This window comes from Monodelphis domestica, chromosome 1, assembly GCF_027887165.1.
Source record: "Monodelphis domestica isolate mMonDom1 chromosome 1, mMonDom1.pri, whole genome shotgun sequence".
NCBI lineage: Eukaryota > Metazoa > Chordata > Mammalia > Didelphimorphia > Didelphidae > Monodelphis > Monodelphis domestica.
Window position 1 is genome coordinate 270,292,972 of NC_077227.1, and position 22,480 is coordinate 270,315,451.

General features: G+C 36.2%; 1 protein-coding gene across 3 annotated transcripts in view; it reads left to right on the forward strand.

Moving 5' to 3' along the window:
• Positions 1 to 22,480, forward strand: part of SLC38A6 (solute carrier family 38 member 6) — an 85,018-nt gene that overhangs the window by 27,491 nt on the left and 35,047 nt on the right. For all 3 annotated transcript variants that reach the window (XM_003339468.3, XM_016427993.2, XM_007472977.3), the window contains one exon: positions 2,294 to 2,333. In XM_003339468.3, coding sequence (XP_003339516.2) covers positions 2,294 to 2,333 — 40 coding nt within the window. The remainder of the gene's footprint in view (positions 1 to 2,293; positions 2,334 to 22,480) is intronic.

Here is a 22,480-nt window from a genome sequence, read left to right on the forward strand (position 1 = left end):
TTCAGTGCCATTTTCTTTTAGAATTCTCACCAATATGAAGTAGAAAAGTGGTATGATTTTATTAGATAAAGGTTTAACTGGGAACTCAGTGGTTAACTTTTGACCCAGTTCTTCAGTTAGAGAGTATGCTCTTTGGGTCTGTTTTGACCTCTGTGAAACTGGGATATAATGTGGATGGCATATTATTCAGAGAAGTAAATCTTAAAAAGTGTTTTAAATAATTCAGAAAAAAAGTTTCTTATAATATCTTAGATAAAATTTTATGCTATTAATAACAAATAATATTTGAATATTGATTAATTGATTTATTTTACAAATTTTGTAATATGGTAATAGATTTGGTACTCTAACTTTTCTATACTTATCTAAGAAGTAAAGTATAATGTAAGTATGGCCAAGATTCTGACGTCTTTTTAAATAACTTTGCCTGGAGGAAAGCTGTTCTAAGGCTAGGAATCAGTTTAAATGTCATTGATCACAAGGCAACTGGCAAGGGAATATTTCTGGCTACTATTCCTAGAAAAACATCTCAAGTTCATCCTAAAATATTGGACATCACTTTTGTATGCAGAGAAAAGTTGATGCCATAATTTTGACTAATACATTTTGGATTATTTAAAGGGATGTTGGCAAATTCTTTTCTGTAAAATGTCAGAGGAGAAATCACTGGTCCTAAGGGTATGCTTAACAGTTTGGAAAAATAAAAAACTAAAGGACTTTAGGGGGTTAAATATTTCCAGAGATATACTAGGTCTTCAGGCTGTTAAGATTAAATTTAGTTTCTCTGCTAAAAGTATTATAATTTTAGAGATTTATTAAAGATTAAGAAGTAAAGAAAATACAAAATAAGAAAGCACATGCAACCTACATCTTGCCTGCTAGGTAGAGAGTCGCGTGTCCTTAGAAGTAGAAGCAGGGAGAGAGAGAGAAGGGGGGAGGCTAGGGGGAGGGAGAGGGAGAGAGGGAGAGAGGGAGGTTGGGAGAGTGAGCCTCAAGTAGGTGGAGAGTCCCTTTAAATAATAATTTGTGATCTTACACTCAGGTGAGATTCTGGGGAATTCTGGGAAGTTCCAAGGACTTCTGGGAATTGAAGTCCGGGATTCAAATCTCCATTTTTACAAGGCCCACTATGACGTGAGAGTTCTCCCTGCTTCCTGGGTGTGTCTGAACCCTAGGGATAGCCAGTGAACTGATCCCAGGTACAAGGGTGTGATTTTTAAATTTCAGAGAGAATAAGATTTGTCTTTTTTTTTTTTAATCACTACAGCACACAAAATTTCCAGATTTTGGATTTAGGTGGTTAAGGAGCTCTTTGAACTTGTTCCAGTTAATACCTTTACCTTTTTTTTTTTTCTAAACCCTTACCTTCCATCTTAGAATCAATACCAGGTATCAGTTCCAAGGCAGAAGAGTGGTAAGAGCTAGGCAATGGGGGTTAAGTGACTTGCCCAGGTCACACAGCTGGGAAGTGTCTGAGGCCAGATTTGACCTCCTGTCTCTAGGCCTGGCTCTCAATCCACTGAGCAACCCAGCTGCCCCTTCCTTTACCTTTCTTAAGATAGCCTACCTCTACCTAAAAGTAGAATAGAGAATCCCAAAGGCCTTTAGTATGCCATACTGATGAGTGCCAAGGGTCATATGTCATTCTCCTGCCCACACAACAATAACATCCATTAGGCTGCCCACAGAAGAATGTGCCTAAGTTAGCAAAAAGGGCAAATAAAACCAAATGGGTTCTATTTTATGAATTGATCAGTATAAAATACAATTAGACTAAGGATATGATTTATCAGTGTACTGCGCTCCAGCACAGATCACAACCTTTCTGTGTCTCTGGTGTTAACTGAGTCCTAAGGATGTAGCCTGTGCTCAGTAATTGATGGCATATCTATTGTCTGATAACCAGTATAGCTAAATTCAGAGGGGTTCAGCCGCTTCACCATAGGGAGATGAATTCCTTTAGTCACAGCAACTTTCAAAACCATTTGATGTTCTAGGAGTGTGATCTGAATTAGTTGGGCAGAGTACCCCATGTTGCTGAAAAGAACCTTAAAGTATTTAGGGGAATTTTTAAAGGAAGGTTTCATATGAGACAAGTATTTGTATTGTTCTAGATGTTGTTCTAAATGTAAAATTATAAATGGTAGACGTAGTGCACTTCATGTCTTCAATGTTGTGAATGCCTTCTCCCTTTAGTTTAATAATACTGTTTATTATACTAAAAAGGTTCTGATATGCTGATATTTATTGTAAAATATTTTTATGTATTCTTAATAAATATGCTATTTTTTAGGTGGCTGTGGCAAGTACAATAATCATTCAGAACATTGGAGGTAAGTATGTTCAAGTCCATGACTTAAGTTATTTCTTTTTTTTTAAATAATATTTTATTTGATCATTTCCAAGCATTATTCATTAAAGACAAAGATCATTTTCTTTTCCTCTCCCCCACCCCCCATAGCCGACGCGTGGTTCCACTGGGTGTCACATGTGTTCTTGATTCGAACCCATTTCCATGTTGTCAATATTTGCATTAGAGTTTCGTTTAGAGTCTCTCCTCTGTCATGTCCCCTCAACCGCTGTATTCAGGCAGTTGCTTTTCCTCAGTGTTTCCGCTCCCATAGTTCATCCTTTGCTTATGAATAGTGTTTTTTCTCCTGGATCCCTGCAGATTGTTCAGGGACATTACACCACCACCAATGGAGAAGTCCATTACATCGATTATACCACAGTGTATTAGTCTCTGTGTACAATGTTCTCCTGGTTCTGCTCCTTTCGCTCTGCATCACTTCCTGGAGGTTGTTCCAGTCTCCATGGAATTCCTCCACTTTATTATTCCTTTTTGCACAATAGTATTCCATCACCAACATGTACCACAATTTGCTCAGCCATTCCCCAATTGATGGGCATCCCCTCGTTTTCCAGTTTTTGGCCACCACAAAGAGCGCAGCTATGAATATTTTTGTACAAGTCTTTTTGTCCATTATCTCTATGGGGTACAGACCCAGCAGTGCTATGGCTGGATCAAAGGGTAGACAGTCTTTTGTCGCCCTTTGGGCATAGTTCCAAATTGCCCTCCAGAATGGCTGGATCAGTTCACAACTCCACCAGCAATGAATTAATGTCCCTACTTTTCCACATCCCCTCCAGCATTCATTACTTTCCTTTGCTATCATGTTAGCCAATCTGCTAGGTGTGAGGTGATACCTCAGAGTTGTTTTGATTTGCATCTCTCTGATTATAAGAGATTTAGAGCACTTCTTCATGTGCTTATTAATAGTTTTGATTTCTTTATCTGAGAATTGCCTATTCATATCCCTTGCCCATTTATCAATTGGAGAATGGCTTGATTTTTTGTACAATTGATTTAGCTCTTTATAAATTTGAGTAATTAAACCTTTGTCAGAGGTTTCCATGAAGATTTTTTCCCAATTTGTTGTTTCCCTTCTGATTTTAGTTACATTGGTTTTGTTTGTACAAAAGCTTTTTAATTTGATATAGTCAAAATTATTTATTTTACATTTTGTGATTCTTTCTATGTCTTGTTTGGTTTTAAAGCCTTTCCCTTCCCAAAGGTCTGACATGTATACTATTCTGTGTTTACCCAATTTACTTATGGTTTCCTTCTTTATGTTTAAGTCATTCACCCATTTTGAATTTATCTTGGTGTAGGGTGTGAAGTGTTGATCTATTCCTAATCTCTCCCATACTGTCTTCCAATTTTCCCAGCAGTTTTTATCGAATAGTGGATTTTTGTCCCAAAAGCTGGGATCTTTGGGTTTATCGTATACTGTCTTGCTGGGGTCGCTTTCACCCAGTCTATTCCACTGATCTTCCTTTCTGTTTCTTAGCCAGTACCAAATTGTTTTGATGACTGCTGCTTTGTAATATAGTTTAAGGTCTGGGACTGCAAGGCCCCCATCATATGTGTTTTTTTTTTCCATTATTTCCCTGGATATCCTTGATCTTTTGTTATTCCAAATGAATTTTGTTATGGTTTTTTCTAAATCAGTAAAGAAATATTTTGGGAGTTCAATGGGTATGGCACTAAATAGATAAATAAGTTTGGGTAGGAAGGTCATTTTTATTGTGTTGGCTTGTCCTATCAATGAGCAGTTAATGTTTTTCCAATTGTTCAAGTCTAGTTTTAGTTGTGTGGAGAGTGTTTTGTAGTTGTGTTCATATAGTTCCTGTGTTTGTCTCGGGAGATAGATTCCTAGGTATTTTATTTTGTCTAAGGTGATTTTGAATGGGATTTCTCTTTCTAGTTTTTGCTGCTGAGCTGTGTTGGAGATATATAGAAAAGCTGATGATTTATGTGGGTTCATTTTGTATCCTGCAACTTTGCTAAAGTTGTTGATTATTTCAATTAGCTTTTTGGTTGAATCTCTAGGATTCTTTAAGTAGACCATCATGTCATCTGCAAAGAGTGATAACTTGGTCTCCTCCTTGCCTATTTTGATGCCTTCAATTTCTTTTTCTTCTCTAATTGCTACTGCTAGTGTTTCTAGTACAATGTCAAATAGTAGAGGTGATAATGGGCATCCTTGTTTCACTCCTGATCTTATTGGGAATGCATCTAGTTTATCCCCATTGCAGATGATATTAGCTGACGGTTTTAGATATATACTGTTCATTATTTTTAGGAATGACCCTTCTATTCCTATGCTTTCTAGTGTTTTTAATAGGAATGGGTGTTGTATTTTATCAAAGGCTTTTTCTGCATCTATTGAGATAATCATGTGATTCTTTTTGGTTTGTTTGTTGATGTGGTCAATTATGTGGATGGTGTTCCTAATATTGAACCAGCCCTACATCCCTGGTATAAATCCTACTTGATCATGGTGAATGACCCTTCTGATCACTTACTGGAGTCTTTTTGCTAGTATCCTATTTAAGATTTTTACATCTATATTCATTAGGGAGATTGGTCTATAGTTTTCTTTCTCTGTTTTTGACCTGCCTGGTTTTGGAATCAGTACCATGTTTGTGTCATAAAAGGAGTTTGGTAGAACTCCCTCTTTGCTTATTATGTCAAATAGTTTGTATAGTATTGGGATTAACTGTTCTCTGAATTTTTGATAGAATTCACTGGTGAATCCATCAGACCCTGGGGATTTTTTCTTAGGAAGTACTTTGATGGCTTGTTGGATTTCATTTTCTGATATGGGATTATTTAAGAATTCTATCTCCTCTTCTGTTAGTCTAGGCAGTTTGTATTTTTGTATATATTCATCCATATCACCTAAATTGGTGTATTTATTGCCATATAATTGGGCAAAGTAATTTCTAATGATTGCCTTAATTTCCTCTTCATTGGAGGTGCTGTCCCCCTTTTCATCTTTGATGCTGTTAATTTGCTTTTCTTCCTTCCTTTTTTAATTAGATTGACCAGTACTTTGTCTATTTTGTTTATTTTTTCAAAGTACCAGCTTCTTGTCTTATTTATTAAATCAATAGTTCTATCACTTTCAATTTTATTAATTTCTCCCTTAATTTTTAGGATTTCTAGTTTGGTTTTCTGCTGGGGGTTTTTAATTTGATCACTTTCGAGTTTTTTTTATTTGCATTTCCAGTTGATTGATCTCTGCTCTCCCTAGTTTGTTGATATATGCACTCAGGGATATGAATTTACCTCTGATTACTACTTTGGCTGCATCCCAAAAGGTTTGAAAGGATGTCTCGCCATTGTCATTTTCCTCGTTAAAATTATTAATTGTTTCTATGATTTCTTCTCTAACTAAACGATTTTGGAGTATCATATTGTTTAATTTCCAATTAGTTTTTGATTTGGTTTTCCATGTACCTTTACTGATCATTAGTTTTATTGCCTTGTGATCTGCATTTAAAAGGCTGCATTTATTATTTCTGCTTTTCTGCATTTGTGTGCTATGTTTCTGTGACCTAATGTATGGTCAATTTTTGTGAATGTGCCATGTGGTGCTGAGAAGAAGGTGTATTCCTTTTTATCACTATTTATTTTTCTCCATATGTCTATTAATTCTAATTTTTCCAAGATTTCATTCACTTCTTTCACCTCTTTCTTATTTATTTTTTGGTTTGATTTATCTAAATTTGATAATGGTTGGTTTAAGTCTCCCACTAATATGGTTTTACTATCTATTTCTTCCTTCAATTCTCCTAGTTTCTCCATTAGAAATTTGGGTGCTATATTATTTGGTGCATACATGTTGATTAGTGATATTTCCTCATTATCTAAAGTCCCTTTTAACAAAATATAATTACCTTCCCTATCCCTTTTGATCAGGTCTATTTTTGCTTTGGCTTTATCAGATATCATGATTATCACTCCTGCCTTCTTTCTCTCAGTTGAGGCCCAGAAGGTCTTACTCCATCCTTTAATTCTGACCTTGTGGATGTCAACCCGCCTCATGTGTGTTTCTTGAAGACAACATATGATAGGGTTTTGGATTCTAATCCATTCTGCTATTCGTCTACGTTTTATGGGTGAGTTCATCCCATTCACGTTCAAAGTTATGACTGTCATTTGTGGACTCCCTGGCATTTTGATATCCTTCCCTGGTTCTAACCTTTTCTTCTTCGGCTCTACCTTTTAGTCCAGTGATTTACTTTAAATTGGTCCCCCTTGTCCCCTCCCTTGATATGTTTCCCTTTTTAGTCCCTCCCTATTTGTTCCCTCCCCTTCCCCCCCTCTCTTTCTCTCCCCTTTTGTTTTCCCTCTCCCCCTTCCCCCCTTGGTTTTCCCTTCTCCCTACCCTTGTTGGGTAAGATAGAATTCAAATCCCAATGGATCTGGATGTTTTTCCCTCTCAGAGTTGATTTCCCTGAGAGCAAGGTTTAAGTAAAAACTCTCTTCCTCTCCTTCTTATAGGAGTTTTCTTCCCCTCCCCTTCCCATGTGAATCTTTGTGTGAGAACGATTATTCTATTTGGTCTTTCTTTTCCCCCTATTTACACATTACATTTTCCCCACATGTTAGTATACATAGATTGATATAAATGTAGTCCTTATAGAAGAGAGTTTGAGTAAAAGAAGAAGATAACATTTTTCTCCTTTTCCCTTTCCTTCATATTTACCTTTTCAGTTATTCCATGCTCTTTGATTTTTGATATCGAACTTTCCACAGAGCTCTGGTCTTTTCATTGCAAAAAGTTGGAAATCTTCTATTTTGTTGAATGCCCATACTTTCCCTTGGAAGTATATAGTCAGTTTTGCTGGGTAGCTGATTCTTGGTTGAAGACCCAGCTCTCTTGCCTTTCTGAAGATCATGTTCCATGCCTTACGATCATTTAGAGTAGAACTTGCAAGGTCTTGTGTGACCCTGATTGGCATTCCTTTATATCTAAATTGTCTTTTTCTGGCTTCTTGCAGGATTTTTTTCTTTTGTTTGAGAGTTTTGGAATTTGGCAATTACATTCCTGGGAGTTGTCTTTTGGGGGTTTAGTGTAGAGGGTGTTCTGTGAGCTCTGTCAGTGACTGTATTGCCCCCTTGTTCTAGAATCTCTGGGCAATTTTCTTTGATTATCTCTTGTATTATGAAGTTGAGCTTGCTGTTTATTTCTGGCTTTTCTGGAAGTCCAATTATTCTTAAATTATCTCTTCTCCCTCCATTTTCCAAATCTGTCACTTTGTCAGTGAGATATTTTATGTTCTCTTCCAATTTCTTGCTCTTTGGGCTTTGCTTTATTAGTTCTTGCTTTAAAGCCTGGTTTTCTTTTACAGTTTGGTCAAACTGGTTTTGTAGATGCGTGAATTTCTTTTGCATTATTTCCCACTTTTCCTCCCAGAAGGCTTCCATCTGTTTGATCATTTCAGATTCAAATTCTTCATGGTTTTGTGAAGAATTTCCATTTCCTTTGGAAGGTTTCAGAGCATTTACTTGTGTTTCCTCTTCTATCTGCTCTGTATTTTGTATTTTTGCTCCATAAAATGTGTCTAAATTCGACCCCTTCTTCTTGTTTCTTTTTGAATTTTGGGACTTTTGTGCTTCTGTGGAGTTTGCCATCTCTATCTGAGTGGGGGGGGGGGGACTAGCTTTTCTTATCTCTGTCTGGCTTTCAGAGGTTTTAGCCCTAGGCAGATTGTCCATTCTATGCAGTTGTTGTTCTGTCTTCCCAGGAAGCCAGGAGTTGCTGGTGTGTCCCTGTTACTGCCCTCCTCTCCTCGGCACCCTCCTGATGCTTCTCCGTTGCCTTACTTCCATGCTCTAAGCCTAGCTTGGCCCTTGTTCCTGTGCCTTAGCAGGCCAGCTCCTGCTCTCTGCGGTGGGAGGGGCCGGGGCTTCCCGGACCTCTGAGGGCTCCTAATGAGATTAGCTTTCCCTGGGTTGAATTTAGTAAGGATCCAGCCAGGGGGTTACAAGCTCCCCCTTCTCTCTCTGTTTCCCTGCTGTCTGGGTGCCCCCTCGACTGGGTTAGGTTGTTTTCAGGATGTGGCCTTCAGTATAGCAGGCCGTGGGGCTCTGAGGTTGCCTGTGCTGCCTCGGACTTGGACTCGGCGCTCTGGGTTGGGGGGGATGGGTCCTAGGACCTTCCTTCTGCCTACCCCTTAGGTCCGAGTTCTCTCGGGTTCTGACTTTTTTTGGGGGGGGGGGCCGTACCTTTTGATTTAGGTCCAGGTCCAGGAAAAGGACTCCCGGGGTCTATGTTGTTGATCGTTTTGAATTTCGGTGCCCTAGGAGCATTTGGTTTGAGATCGGTAAGGAAGGGTTTCAGGAGATCTGGACTTTAGCTTTCTCTAAGCCGCCATCTTGACCGGAAGTCCCCCCTTAAGTTATTTCTTATTTTGATTTTAGATTTATTTGTGACTATGAGCAGTTTCTATATGTTCATCACAATGCTTTATTGCTTTGGCAGGCACTAGTGATTCATTCTAGCCACCACAGGGGCAGTTAAATTCGAGTACCAGTGCTCTAGTCAAGGTCTTAATTCATAGTCTACTTTCTGCTATAGAGCTGGATCTTAAACATGTTTTTGAAGAACAGTAGTGAGTTGTCACTCCTAATAATCTCTTTAAAGATAAAAATCTTTTGTGAAAAATAAGTTGTCTTTAGTAAATCAGACTTACTGATATGACCAAAGTAGAGGATGCAGGGAGAGGAACATTGGCCAGGAAAAAATATGCTACTATGAAACAGTCATTCTGTTTACTTTTTTTAGTTATTATATTTTTTCCACTTAAATGTAGATACAATTTTTAATAATTATTTCCTAACATTTTGCAGTTTACCTCTCTCTTCCTCTTTCTCCTCCCTTCTCCCCAAAAAGGCAGACAATATGATATAGGTTATACATGGATAGTCATGCAGTACATATTTCCGTGTTTGTCATGGCATGAAAGAAGACACATATCACTTATATAAGAGAGAAAAAAAAACCTGAAGGAAATAAAGTGAAAAATGGTACACTTCAGTCTACATTCAGACTCTCTATCAGTTCCTTCTCTGGTGATGGACAACCTTTTTTTTTTGTCATGAGTCCTTGAGGTGTTTTGAATCCTTGCATTGCTGATAATAATTAGGTCATTCACAGTTGATCATCAAACATTGTTGCTGTTACTGTGTATAACACTCTCCTGGTTCTGCTCACTTCACTTTGCTTCACTTCATAGAAATTTTTCCAGATTTTTTTGTATTTGTTTTATTTGTCATTTCTTATGGCACAGTAATATTACAATCATACACCAGAACTTGTTCAGCTATTACCCAACTGATGGATACCGCCTTGATTTTCAATTCTTTGCCACTACAAAAAGAACTGGTATAAATATTTTTGTGTGATGTGTCCTTTTCTCATTCTGTTCATCTTTACCTCTTTCTATTATAGATTGACTGTAGATCTAAACTGTGAACTCAGATGAATATGCATTCCAGTATTAAAGCCTACTATAGATATAAAATTGTGAAATTAATGCCTGTTGAATGAAGTAATTACCAGTTGGTTACTTAAATAAAGGCCCTGAGCATCTAAATACAAAATATGGGATTCTTGTAGAGAGTTTTAAAATTTCTTCAAGTGATAAATGGCTTATTTATTTTGTTTTATCATTTGCCAGACCACCAAATGTTAACTAAACAAAAAGCTATATGGAAAATGTTTACAAATTTTGTACTTAATACAAGATTGTGTGGTCAAAAGAAATTTTATATTTGTTAGGTTTAATAAAGTTCAGTTTTGAAACCTGGAGCCCTGAGCAGTCACCCATTGGAGTATTGCTCAACTCATTCCTTCACCTGATTAACCTAAGACCTGATTAACATCCCATCAAAAAATTGTGCTTGCCACCATACTTGGAAGTCCTGAACCTCACAATATTTAATTAATATTTTTTTCTTTTAATTCCATGGGGGGAAAGTTATGTTATTGATTAGGAAGAAAGACTTTCTCAGCACCTCCAAGTAATTTCCTTCTCATTTTAATTATTGTAGTCAAGAAAACCAAACACCTTTTCATCCATTATAATTTTCTATGCTGATTTGAAAACCTATTCTGAGTGATGTTCCATTTTGTAATAGGAAACCAGAATTTGATGTATTCAGTGTCTTGCTGTGACACTTTGGGGTTCCACTCCTAAACCTGGATATTTCTAATTTACCTGGTATGGCCAATTCTACTTAAAATGGCTTGCCATCGTCTGAATTTACAGTGTAATTTTTTAAAAGTGGTGTTTAAATTTAACCTCTCAAATCTAGCATCTCTTCCAAAAAAAGAGCAACATACTGATGGGTGAAAATTACAGGGATGTCAAATTTGGCTGAGTATAATTCCCTTTGATAAATTTTACAGCAACTACTTTATATGTCTCTATACAAAGATGAAAAAGTGAAACTGAATATTGCAATCTAATGAAGGAATAAATTGTAAATAAATAAGTATGATTTGAGGGAGATTGTGGTAAGGGCAAAGTATCAGGAATTTGAGGCATGAGAAAGGGGCTTGGGGAGAACTTCATGGAGGAGCAAGGTCAATAGAGTGCTGGGTCTGGAGTCAGGAAAACCCAAATTCCAATCAGATACTTGCCAACTGTGTGATCCTGGGCAAGTCACTGAACCTCTTTGCCCCAGTTTCCCTCTCTGTAAAATGTACCCACATCCCAAGGTTATTGTTTTAGATGAGATAATTGCAAAACCTTTCCTGTTTTGCCTTGCACAGTAAGCACTATATAAATAATAGCTATGTACTATCATTGCTCACACTGGATCTTAAAGGAAGGTTTCCAGAGGCCCTGATGAAGAGAGCGTTTTAAGCATGGGGAATGTACTGACCAATTTCCCTGAAATAGGAGAGGTCAGACATCCAAGTCCATACCTGTTCAAAGGGTACATGTGAAGGTAAGTAATGTGAAGTAAGATTGAAAAAGTAGACGGGAGCTAGCTTATGGGAGGGCTCTAAGGGTCAGGCCAAGGCGGGAAGAGAGACGGAAAGATGGAGAAGGAGGGCCGTAACTACCAGTTAACATGAGACAGTGGTCTGATTTGGAAGCCAAAAATGGAACAAGCAACAACAAAACCCCCGCTGCCACCAATGGCAGGTTTCTTTAAGAAATGCAGAAGAACCTCTTTTGGAAGGTGCTGTCCCTGCAGGTGCTGCCTGCACTCACGGTCCCCCCTGCAGTAGGCACCTCAGGAGAGCAGCCAGTGTAGAGGCTGGTAAACAGCACCCATCGCAGCAACAAACACCAATAGAAATAGCTTTTTAGCCAGACCCTTGACTAATACCGAGTTAGGCTCCTCACAGGGAGCTTATGTTCTACCTCAGGAACAGTTTTGGTAATACAAATAAGTATTTAAAGTGCATACAAGACAAATTTTGAAAGAGAACACATTAGCAGCTGGGTCTTATGAAGAAGGTGGTATATAAGCTGGCTCTTAAAGAAATTTAGGGATTCTGAGAGGCCAAGGTGATGAGAGCTCACCTTTCAGGGGTGGGGAGCTTCTCGTGCAAAGGCTCAGAGATGGGAAATGGAATGTCATGTATGAAGAACAGGAAGAAGTCCAATATTAGCATGCTAATGTATGAAAAAATTGGAAAGGTAAGTCAAGGCCAGGTAGTGAAGGGCTTTGAATATCAAGCAGAGGAGGTTGTATTTGATACTAGAAATGATAGGGTACTGAATTTTATTCATATGGTGAGACCTGTACTTTAGGAAAAATCACTTGCAGCTATGTAGAGTATGGACTGGAGTGGGGAGAGACTGATCTTGCAATATAAAGGTTAGTTGAAAGAATTGTAGATAATTAAAACAAACAAAAAAAACAACCCTATAAAGGGACATTATTGGAACATCTGCTTGTGGAAGAGGGATTAAATTCTGTTTGGCTCTAGAATTCTTGTTTTATCTTTTATTTGTATTATTGCAGTAGCCTCTTAATTAGTTTCCCTGCCAATACATTTGCCATAGAGCTGCCAAAGTGTTATATCTAATGGTACTATGTCTGGCTGCCATTCCTTTGCTCAAGAAACTGCAGGAGGTCCCTTTTGCCACTAGGAAAAAAACATAAACTATTTTCTTTGACTTCTAAAGCTCTTCATAATTGAATATTGACAAAAATCTTGTTTTCCCCCAAAATGGAAGCCCTTTTCTCCAATATCTTTTTTTTTTTAATTGGGCCAATGAGATGATAAATCTTTTTTTTTTTTAATGTAACTCATGTTAACTAATGACATATAATAAGCAATATAGTTGTTTAATGTTTTGTCAATATTTGTCCCAATTTAGAGAGGCTGTCTTTGAACAAAATTTCCCAATCTTCTGCATTCCTTTTGTTTCTAAATTTAGCATGACATATCTTGCCCACCAACAAAAATGTGTGAAAAATGATGTGGAAGATATACACTTAAAATAATATTCTAGACTGACAGGAGAAAAAAAGGTCCTATGCTAATCCTGTAACATTTTGGCCGATCTTGGTTCAGATTCATGAGGGAGAAAGAAGGCTATTAATTGATCTGAGAAGACCATGGGACATTAGGAGGCTATTGGCAGCAGTTTTCTATAAGTGAAAATGTGGTACCAAAACTTTATGAAATGTCTATTGTGTTGGCTGTGGTACCTGCTATGATTTATCAGTCAACAGTTATTTATTTACAATATGAATATCACACTACTTAGGAAGATTGTATACTTTTAGAATGTCTCTAAATAACAAATTTCTTATTAAAAAAATAAGATTAAATTATGAGATCCTGTTTCAAGGGCTAGTTAGAATGAATTACATGCCATAACAAGAATATAACAGTGCTGAAAGAAATTGGAGAGCAAGTTATTTTAGTAAGAACTGTGGAAAATGAAAACCCATGTAATAAAATAATAAATGTTTGTTGAACTGAACTGAATTCAGAACAGTTAATGATCTACAGCCAATGCTAACAGTTTTTTAGCATTAGGAATCTGAAGTATAGAAATGAAAAGGGAAGCCTGAAGAACCACATGATTTCTCTGGCCAAAAAGTGGCACTTGGGGGAAGGGAGTCTTTGTTGCAAGATGCCAGACAAATAAGCATCTGGAAGTTTTAATATGTATATGTAATTTAGAGACAGAAAGCATGAGCTTAGAGAGTTTGAATTTAGTAGGTTAAGAGCAGAAAGATCTGTAGTAGAAAATAAGTAGTTCTCCTTGGAGATTTAATTCAACCAAATATAAAGTATTTTATAATTCTCTTCTTAAAAAAAAAAATCTTGGACCAACTTAGTTTTGCTTTTAGCTGATTACTAGAGAGAGACAGCATAATAGTGAAAATTTCCAACTTGGGAAGACCCAAAAGCTCCAGTTCACTTATAACCTCTTGCCCGGATGTAGTGATGTCAATATGATTGTAACTTCATTTTTTATTTGATCTAAAATATATATTTATGTTCACATAACCTTACGTATATGGAACAAACTCATAGGCAATTATTTCTTACCTTTATAATCATGAATTATAACTGAAGAAATTATAGTCTTTGTACTCTGATGTTATGTGTTTAGTTACAACCATAGGTTATAAAAAAAGAATATTAAACGTTAATAGTGTTATTGTACCTTCAAAAGTTGTTTTAAATGGCCCAGATTTTCATAGAACTGGGCTCTGTTCTATAAACTCTGACTGGGTACAATGTAGAGTGAACTAATCTAAGTTTTAAAGAGAAACATAGCAAAGGACTGGCATATTGAGCCTCCAGTTTCTAAATCTGGAAGATAACTACTAATAAGATCCATTGCACTTAAGCCTAGTCATTTTAGCCACCTGGCCTCCTGATTTTTTGGCACAGAGTGTGGGCTATAGTTGTAGGCAGAAAATTTGTGATTTAATGTTGAATCATTTAAAGCCTTTCCTTGATGTAGAAAACTGCAATCTCCATTTTCAAATGCCAGATACCAGATTGCTGTATATTTTCTTTCCAGTTAGGCTACCACAGGAAAGAATGTGGACTAAATTGATGGACGGAAACCAGAATTTGTGTAGTATTGTACTATCCGGACTCCCTCTGCTGGCCAGTTCCTTTATAGCAGCAGCATACTTTTGTTATTTAGTTGGTTACCTTTTTAATAGCCTAGTTCCAACTCTATAGGCATTGCTGTCTTTTTTTTTTAAGCACATTTCCCCTAAACCTTTCCTTTTTTGAAGAGTTCATTGATTTCCTCTCAAGATAAACAGTAAAAAAATGCAGTTTAAATATTAGTCTTAAAAGACATGCAAAATGTTTATGAATAAGAATTATCTTTGCGCCTATGCTTCATTCATGGTAGTACCTTAATGTTTGTTTGTTTTTTTAAGAATTAATTCCGTACATTTATTATGTGCTTTGTAAAGTAGTGTATCCCCATAAATTGTTCCTTCCTTCCCATTCCTAGGCTAGGGGTCCTCCATAAATATGACTAGAGATTTGCCCGTTGTAGATCTGTATTGAGAGGGAGAAGACTTAAATCTATAATCAACTACTTCCCTTAACCACTAAGAGCCTTAATTTACTATTTTATAAAAGAATGAGTTTGAGTGATTTTTAAGGTCTCTTCTAGCTCTCATATTTTTGATTCTATAATGGATGAATGAATGAATTGAAGTTTAACTTTATTAAATTCTATTATGGTGGTGCATGATTTTCTAAAAAGTAAAAATCTTTAGACTTTTACCCAGATTTAAGATTCTCTCCTGACCTCCAGGACACACATTTAGGTTTTTGGGCAATGAAAGAAAATATTTTAAAACTCAGAGTTAGGATCTTTTAAAATATCAAGATTTTTTTTTTTAATCCATGGGGAAGAGAGGAGGGCAAGTTGTTATAAGGAGAAGGAGCTTAACTCAGGATCTAGAATTTTAGTGAAGAAAATAAAGATATTATGAATATGAAAAGATTAATTTCCCATGAATGAATATAACTAGGAAACATAAGTAAAATGAAAACCCCCATAGACTAAAAGCAAACATAGTATTTCTGCCAATAGTGCATCTCTTTGTTTTGGGTTGATTGACTAATCCTTTAAGAAGTTGCTAAACTTCCCCAAGTGCTGAAAATCTAAATCTCTTTTTAAAATAGCTATAAGTAATCCTCTTCATATTTTTATTTGAACTATTTAGCCAAAAAATTAATTATCTTTGTTTAAACTGTTGGTTTCTAATGCTTGGTTCCTCCAATTAGAGATGTTTGAAGGAAGCTCTTATTCCAGTTTAATGATAGCAATTAAAACAAATTGGTGAGCATTTTTTACAGTGCTGGAAAGAAGAGTTTCTAGTGATTATTTTGGATGTTTTTAGTTTTTAAAATTTAGTTTAATTTTTCAGTTCAATAAGAACATGGTTTGCTTGGGTAGCAGCAGCCTTGGAATCAGAACTATTTGTATTCCAGTCTTTTCTCTGATCCATACTGACTATGTGACCTGAGCAGCCTGACCTCTTTGCCTCCAGGCAACTGTTCAAGACTGAGTTGCAAAATTCTTGTTGATCTGCATTGATACAGAAGTTTCCTCACCACCAACACCCTAAACCAATGAAATTCCAGATATGAATTTTTTAAAAGTTAGCTTCTGAGAGAGAGAGGGCATGCAACTAGAAAGCAGACCAAAGACCTCTTTGTGACTATAGTTATAGAAGTAAATTAAGATATTATAAAGCCCTATCATAGAAATATTCACTTCTATTGTACAAATTTGGATTAGACATTGAGTTGTTTGATGGTTTCAATGTCTGTAAAATGTGTCTATAAATATTGCACTATCCATAAAATTATGTCATCCATCTGTGTTAAAAGGAAATATAGCATCGGCCTGATAATACTACACTGTGTGTTGGTCAGATGTAGTTAACAACTTGAAATTTCTGAGTAATTGAAATGAAAAGTTCTGAAAATTCTGAATAATCTTTTTATTTGGCCTTTCTCACTTTCTTCTTTTATGTGCTTGCTATCATCCAATCTACTCATTTTCTCTTCCATACAAAACTTTTCCCTTCTTGTCCTCCTTTTTTTGGGCGGGGGTGGTTTCCAACCTTCAGTGGTTCAATACTATAATATGTCTGCAACTTATAGTCTTAGAGAGTTAATCTGATAATGCTATACACAGAGGCAGAGTAGGTAGAGTACTGGACTTAGAGTCTGGAAGAGGCTGGTTCAAATCCTGCCTCTGACATTTACTAGATATGGCCTTGAACAAGTCATTTAACATCCTTGGTCTTAAGTTCCTCATCTGTAATTTGGGACTAATATTTGTAATAATAACCTTAATATCTAACTGATAGAATTGTTGTAAGGCTCAAAAAAAATGATGTGTGGGTACTTGGCTTATAAAGTGCTTTGCAACCATGAAAGCACTGTATAAATGTTATTACTATAACATTCTTATTAAATATTCTCTCACAGTGCAGTATATGTCAGAGCCCGTTGAAGGTCTTCTCATTCCAAGAGCACACCTCTGCCTACTAGGCTATTCTGCCCTTCATATAAATGTCATGCCTACCATAAAATACTATTTGCTCTGTATCTCATTGTTTCTTTCTCATTTTATATTCTCTTTTATATGAAAAATTTCATTCTATATAGTTCTTGGAACATTATATTAGGTAGGCAAATATGTGTTTTTCCCCTTTCAGTGCAGTTTTTGACTAAATCATTTCCACCCTTTATTTAAAAGGAAAAAGAAAAGAATTTCTGTTTAATAAATGTGGTGAAACTGAGTGATTTGTAATAGCTGAATACCTGTCATCAAGGTATATCTTATAGCACTGATATTGGCTTCGGTTTGGATGCCAGAGCCACTTAACTATATGGTTTTCATAACCATACTTCTTACAGATGACCCTGTTATGACTATTAATTTAGAGTAGAACATAGTATGTCTTGTATTAGGGGCTACTTATGTGTCTCTGTCAGGGAAAATCACTTACAAATCCTTGCTTGTGCCTTCTCCCCAAGATACATTTTAAACACTTCCTTATGCCATAAATGGAAAATATGAAACAAAAGGTGTAGCAGCTATTCAATCCAATATACCTCTTAAGTGAAAATAATAGAGATTGGGTCTTCTCCATTGATACTGTGCCTTCAAAACCCTTTACATTTATCTTTATGAAGTTGATTCTGCTGTGCAAATGTAACTAAGATTTTTTTATCCTAGTTTAATGACTAGGATACGTGCTTATGCATACATGAATGTGCCCATAGATAATAGGCATACATTAGACATACTTGCATATATGTGTGTGTGTGTGTATTTTTTTTTACTGTTAACGTTTTTGATAGTGAATACAAGATACTTACCATAGCATTACTTGTTTCATTAGTCATTTGTTTTTCCTGAAGAGAGCTACATGTTTTTCATAAACCTTAAGACATAAGCTAACATTTTCTAAAAAGGAAGAGCTAATTAGTTTTATTATTTCTTTTTCATATCTATAGAGATCTTTTGAGAGAGAAAGAATACAAATATTTAATGTGTGCAGGTTTCTTGAGGCATAGATGATTCACTTCTTCAGCCTGGAATTCAGTGAAATTGGATTCCCATTTGAAAACAAAAGAGTAACCTACAACAAAGGATATATGTGATCAAATGATTAGCCAGAGGGTAGTAGGAATTCATGGAAAGAGTGACAGATTGTATATTAGTAGGAAATCTGATCTTTAAATTAATTGAAGCCTTCTATTACTCAAGAGCCAAAAGAAATAATAGAAATTTTCTGAAGGAGATAAATGTCTGAAACTTTAGAAATGCATATGTGTATTGGATTAATCCAAGCAAGAGAGATTGATGGAGAGATAATAAATTACATTGTATAGAAATTCTGCATTCCTAGTTTTCAGGAATACTCTTGTCTTTCATTCCTTACAAGATGTATTTAAGTAGCCTTAGGCCAGTGTCAGAAACTTTACTTCATGATTCTCATTATCACACCATATGTGCATAGTTCTTTGGGATAGATAAAGTATTATAAACAGACTCCCCATATTTTTAAAGCTAAAAGTCTAATCTAAACCTTCCTAAAGAGAACTTGTATTTTCTTTCTTATATGGATGTAAACAATTTAAAACATCTTTCACACAATATACTAGAATAACAAAAAATAGGAATATAACTATAAGAGAAAGTTAGGTTTTTCTAAGTTATCAGGGTTTTAGTCAACAACTCTGCTCATATTGAGAAGAAAAGAAATGAACAGCAATAGACTGAACAAAATTGATTCTTCCATTACCAAGAGATTATTATTTTTTATTTAGTAGCCTTAAAACTGTTTTTAATTTAACCTTGCTATAGATGTCACTTTATATAAAAGATTATATGAGTGTATAAATAGAAAAATGTATGTGGTTTATATAGATTTACCACATTCTTGTAATTTTTGGTACTGTTTCAGTGCTCTAGTTTTAGTATCATGCTAGAACATTTTTGTGTATTGCTTTTTTAGAAAAAAATTAGAAAATATGATGTCAAAGTTTGCTATGTTAAGGTAAATTTTAATTTTGTTTTAAAAAGAAAGAAGAACATTTAAAAGCTTTTTTTTTCTCCCAAGAAAAGGGGTGGGGGAAAAGGAATATAACCAAACAGCACTTAAATTCAATGACCCTTTTTAATTTTATTTAGTTTTAACTTATTTAAGGAGGTGATTGATTGCTGGAGTGGAAATAATGAGAACCTTGGGAGGAAGAGGTCATTCCATCTTTGAGCTTTTGATAGAGGAGAAGAAAGCTGGGAATAATCTATAATATGCACCCTGAATTTTGAGAGAACAGATTTCTAAAGTTTCAGTGGAAAAATAAGTAGGATCTTATGGACTAAAATGCTATAAGGGATTACAAGACCTTAAATATAAATATCTGAAGACATAAAGAACTCTGAGTGAAGGAAAAAAGAACCTGAAGAACCTAGGGTTGTTACATTAGTTAAGAGCTATGTAAGCTAATGGGCAAATCACAAAGGATGACTGTAAGTATGATGCTATCCTGTAGGAATTGAGAAGTACTAAAAATTAGAATTAGCTGAGGTTGATAAGAAAAGTGAAGTATTGTTGGGTTTGTTTTTTTTAAGAGGGTGGTAAGGATAGAAGAAAAAAGATGGAACCAAGATAACTCATGAAGAAAAAGACAACTACTCAACTTTTCTTTAACATCTGTTTTTTTCTGCCAAAGAAAAATTTTTGGACCAGAAAAGAGACAATAAAAGTGGCCAATAGGGAGTTCCTAGCATATCCAGGTAAATTAGGAGGTAGTAAGAGAACATTTATGTGTCTTGATAAGTTCAAGTCACTTGGCCAAGATGAATGACATTCTTGGCTACTCTCAGAAAAGTTGAGAGGTCCTAGAGAATATGAAGATGGGTCCTGATTTTTGGTTTTGTTTTTAAGGGTTTTTTTGTCTTTTGTTTTTATAGCCTAATCAACCAAACTTCTACTACCTCCATCAAAGTATCCTGTGTTATAAAGAAAAACATTTAAATAGCTGGTACAGTTACTCTGTCTGACAGAGTAAATTATATTCCACATCTGTAGTCCTCTACTTTTCTACTAAGAAGAGAGGTGTGTTTCTGTAAGACCATCATGGTCATTTGCAGTCAGTCAGTATTATGTTTCATTTTATTCCTATCACTTGCATTATGAGGTTATTATGTATTTGTTCTCTTGGTCCTGCTTATTTTACTCTGCCTCGTTCCATATATGGCTTCCCTTATTTCTGTGAATTTCTTCTACTTTTTTTTTTTTTGGTCCATAGCTGTGATTTCATTGGCATGGAGAAATACCATTATGGAAACTCCATATATATATGTGTGTGTGTGTGTGTGTGTAGCTATTCTAAATTAAATTCTTAGAGAATTGCCTGAACTCTGTGATGTGAGGTGCCCTGATTGTGATTACATAATTTGAGTTAGAACTCGAAATCAGAGTTTTCTGATTCCAAGTACATCATCTTATCTACTGTATCATATAACCACTCCCTTTGGTTGTTTCATGTAGTATGGTAATAATCCATCACATTCATATGTCACGAGGCAAATGTCTTGATTTTTTCTTGCTTTTTCTCCCTTCCCCCATCCCAAACAAGTGCAGGGGGTAGAAGAAGTTGAGAGAAACTCTTACAAACTTTAAGCCAGTGACTGAGTTCAAATTCTGGAAAATTGAAGAACTGGGAGTTAAACCAGCATGTGATAATGAGAATTCAAAAAGATTCTGTTAGGCTAGAAGGAAACAAAGTTTAAAGAACACTGATTCTTAAGTCAAAGGACCTGGATTCAAATGCTGCCTTTATTGTAACCTTGGGCAAGACATATAATGTCCCCATGCCTTAGTCTTCTCTTCTAAATAAAGGAGTAGGATCATGTAGGCTCTAAAATTCCTCATGGCTCTAGATCTCTGAGTCTATGAAAATTCAGTCAAACTTAATAAGATTAAACAATTTGCAAGCTCAGTTCAGTAAAAAATGTGATGTTTGCCAAAGATAGATCACATTTATATAACTGAATTAAATCAGGATATTATTTATTAAGTACCTATTATATTAGGTATTAGAGATGCAACACAAAATCCCTAACACTAAGGAATTGGCATTCTGTGGTGGGGGAATACCTCCTACAATTAAATACAGAACATGAACACTTTCTCAGGAGTAGGCATTATCAAGTAGGAGGATCAGGCTAGCCTTCCTGTAAAAGATGCATTTGAGCTGAGTTTTAAAAGAATGTTGAGAGTTAAGAATGAAGAGGAGTGGCATTCCAAACATGGCCTAGAGAAAAGAACAGACATGGGAGATACAATTTTGCATATACAGGTTCTACAGAGTATGGAGTAAATGCAGAAGGATAGTGTACAGTAAGTCTGTAAAGGTAGTTAACGAAGAGCTTTAAAACCAAAGTATTGTGGCCTAAAGGCAAGAAGAAGCTGCTGCAGTTTCTTGAGCAGGATGTGGAAGGTTGGTGTGAGGAGAGACCGAAGGCAAAGAGACCAAGTAGGAGGCTCTTGCCATGGTCCAAAGAAAAGGGGAGGAGGGCCTGGACCAGGGTATTGGCGGAGTTGGAGAGAAGGGTTGTATGTAATGGGCATTTTAGAACCGGCAAGACTGCAGCTGATTGAGGAGGGACAAGCTTGTGATCCTGGGTGACTAGAGGGAAGGTAACCCTTCAGAAAAAGTTAGGGGAAAAGGTAAGCCCTAATCGGGCATTTGAGATAACTGTGAGACATCTAATTTTGATGTGGGCCTGGTGCTCAGGTGAAAAACTAAGGCTGCTGATATGACTAGAGATGATATCTGAGTTCTTGGGCGTTTTGAGATGACCAGGAGAGTATGTAGAGATTGGGAGTCTCTTCAGTGGGACAAGGATGAGACAGAGAAGACTACAGGCAAGAGATGACAAAGAGAACTAGCAATAAGTCAAGGAAGAAAGGGTGGTCAACAGTGTCAAATAAAGAGGAAGAAGACGAGGTTGAAGAGAATAGGAACTGGGAAAAGACAAACAGGATTTAGCAGTTAAGATTGTACTTAATCGCCTTGGACAGAACTATTTCAGTTGGGTATCTGGGTCCTAAACCAAACTGCAAGACATGGAGAAGTGAGTACGAGGTGAGCCAAAGCAGGCAGCTAGTAGACAGAGCTTCTTCAAGGAATTGGACTGTGAGAGGGAGCAGGGATACAGGCTGATAAATTGAGAGGATTTTAGGCTTTTTTATTGAAGGTTTTTTAAGGAGATATAGGCATGTTTATAAACTGTAGAAAAGATGTCCATGAATAGAAGAGATTTTATCCTTCAGAGACATTTGTGTTTTTTTTTTCCCCTGCCTCAATTTCATGGGAAATAGAAGGGGATTCTATAAAACCAAAATTCTGCCTCATTAATCTGTTTGCCCATGTATTTCTATGTCTAAGTTTAAATGTTTGGTTGTTGTTGATTTTTTTTTAACACAAATAGGTACTACATCTATATAGAACTGAGTATGGGGGGCAGCTGAGTAGCTCAGTTGAGAGCCAAGTCTAGAGATGGAAGGTCCTGGGTTCAAATGTGACCTCAGACCCTTCCTAGCTGGGTGACACTGGGCAAGTCACTT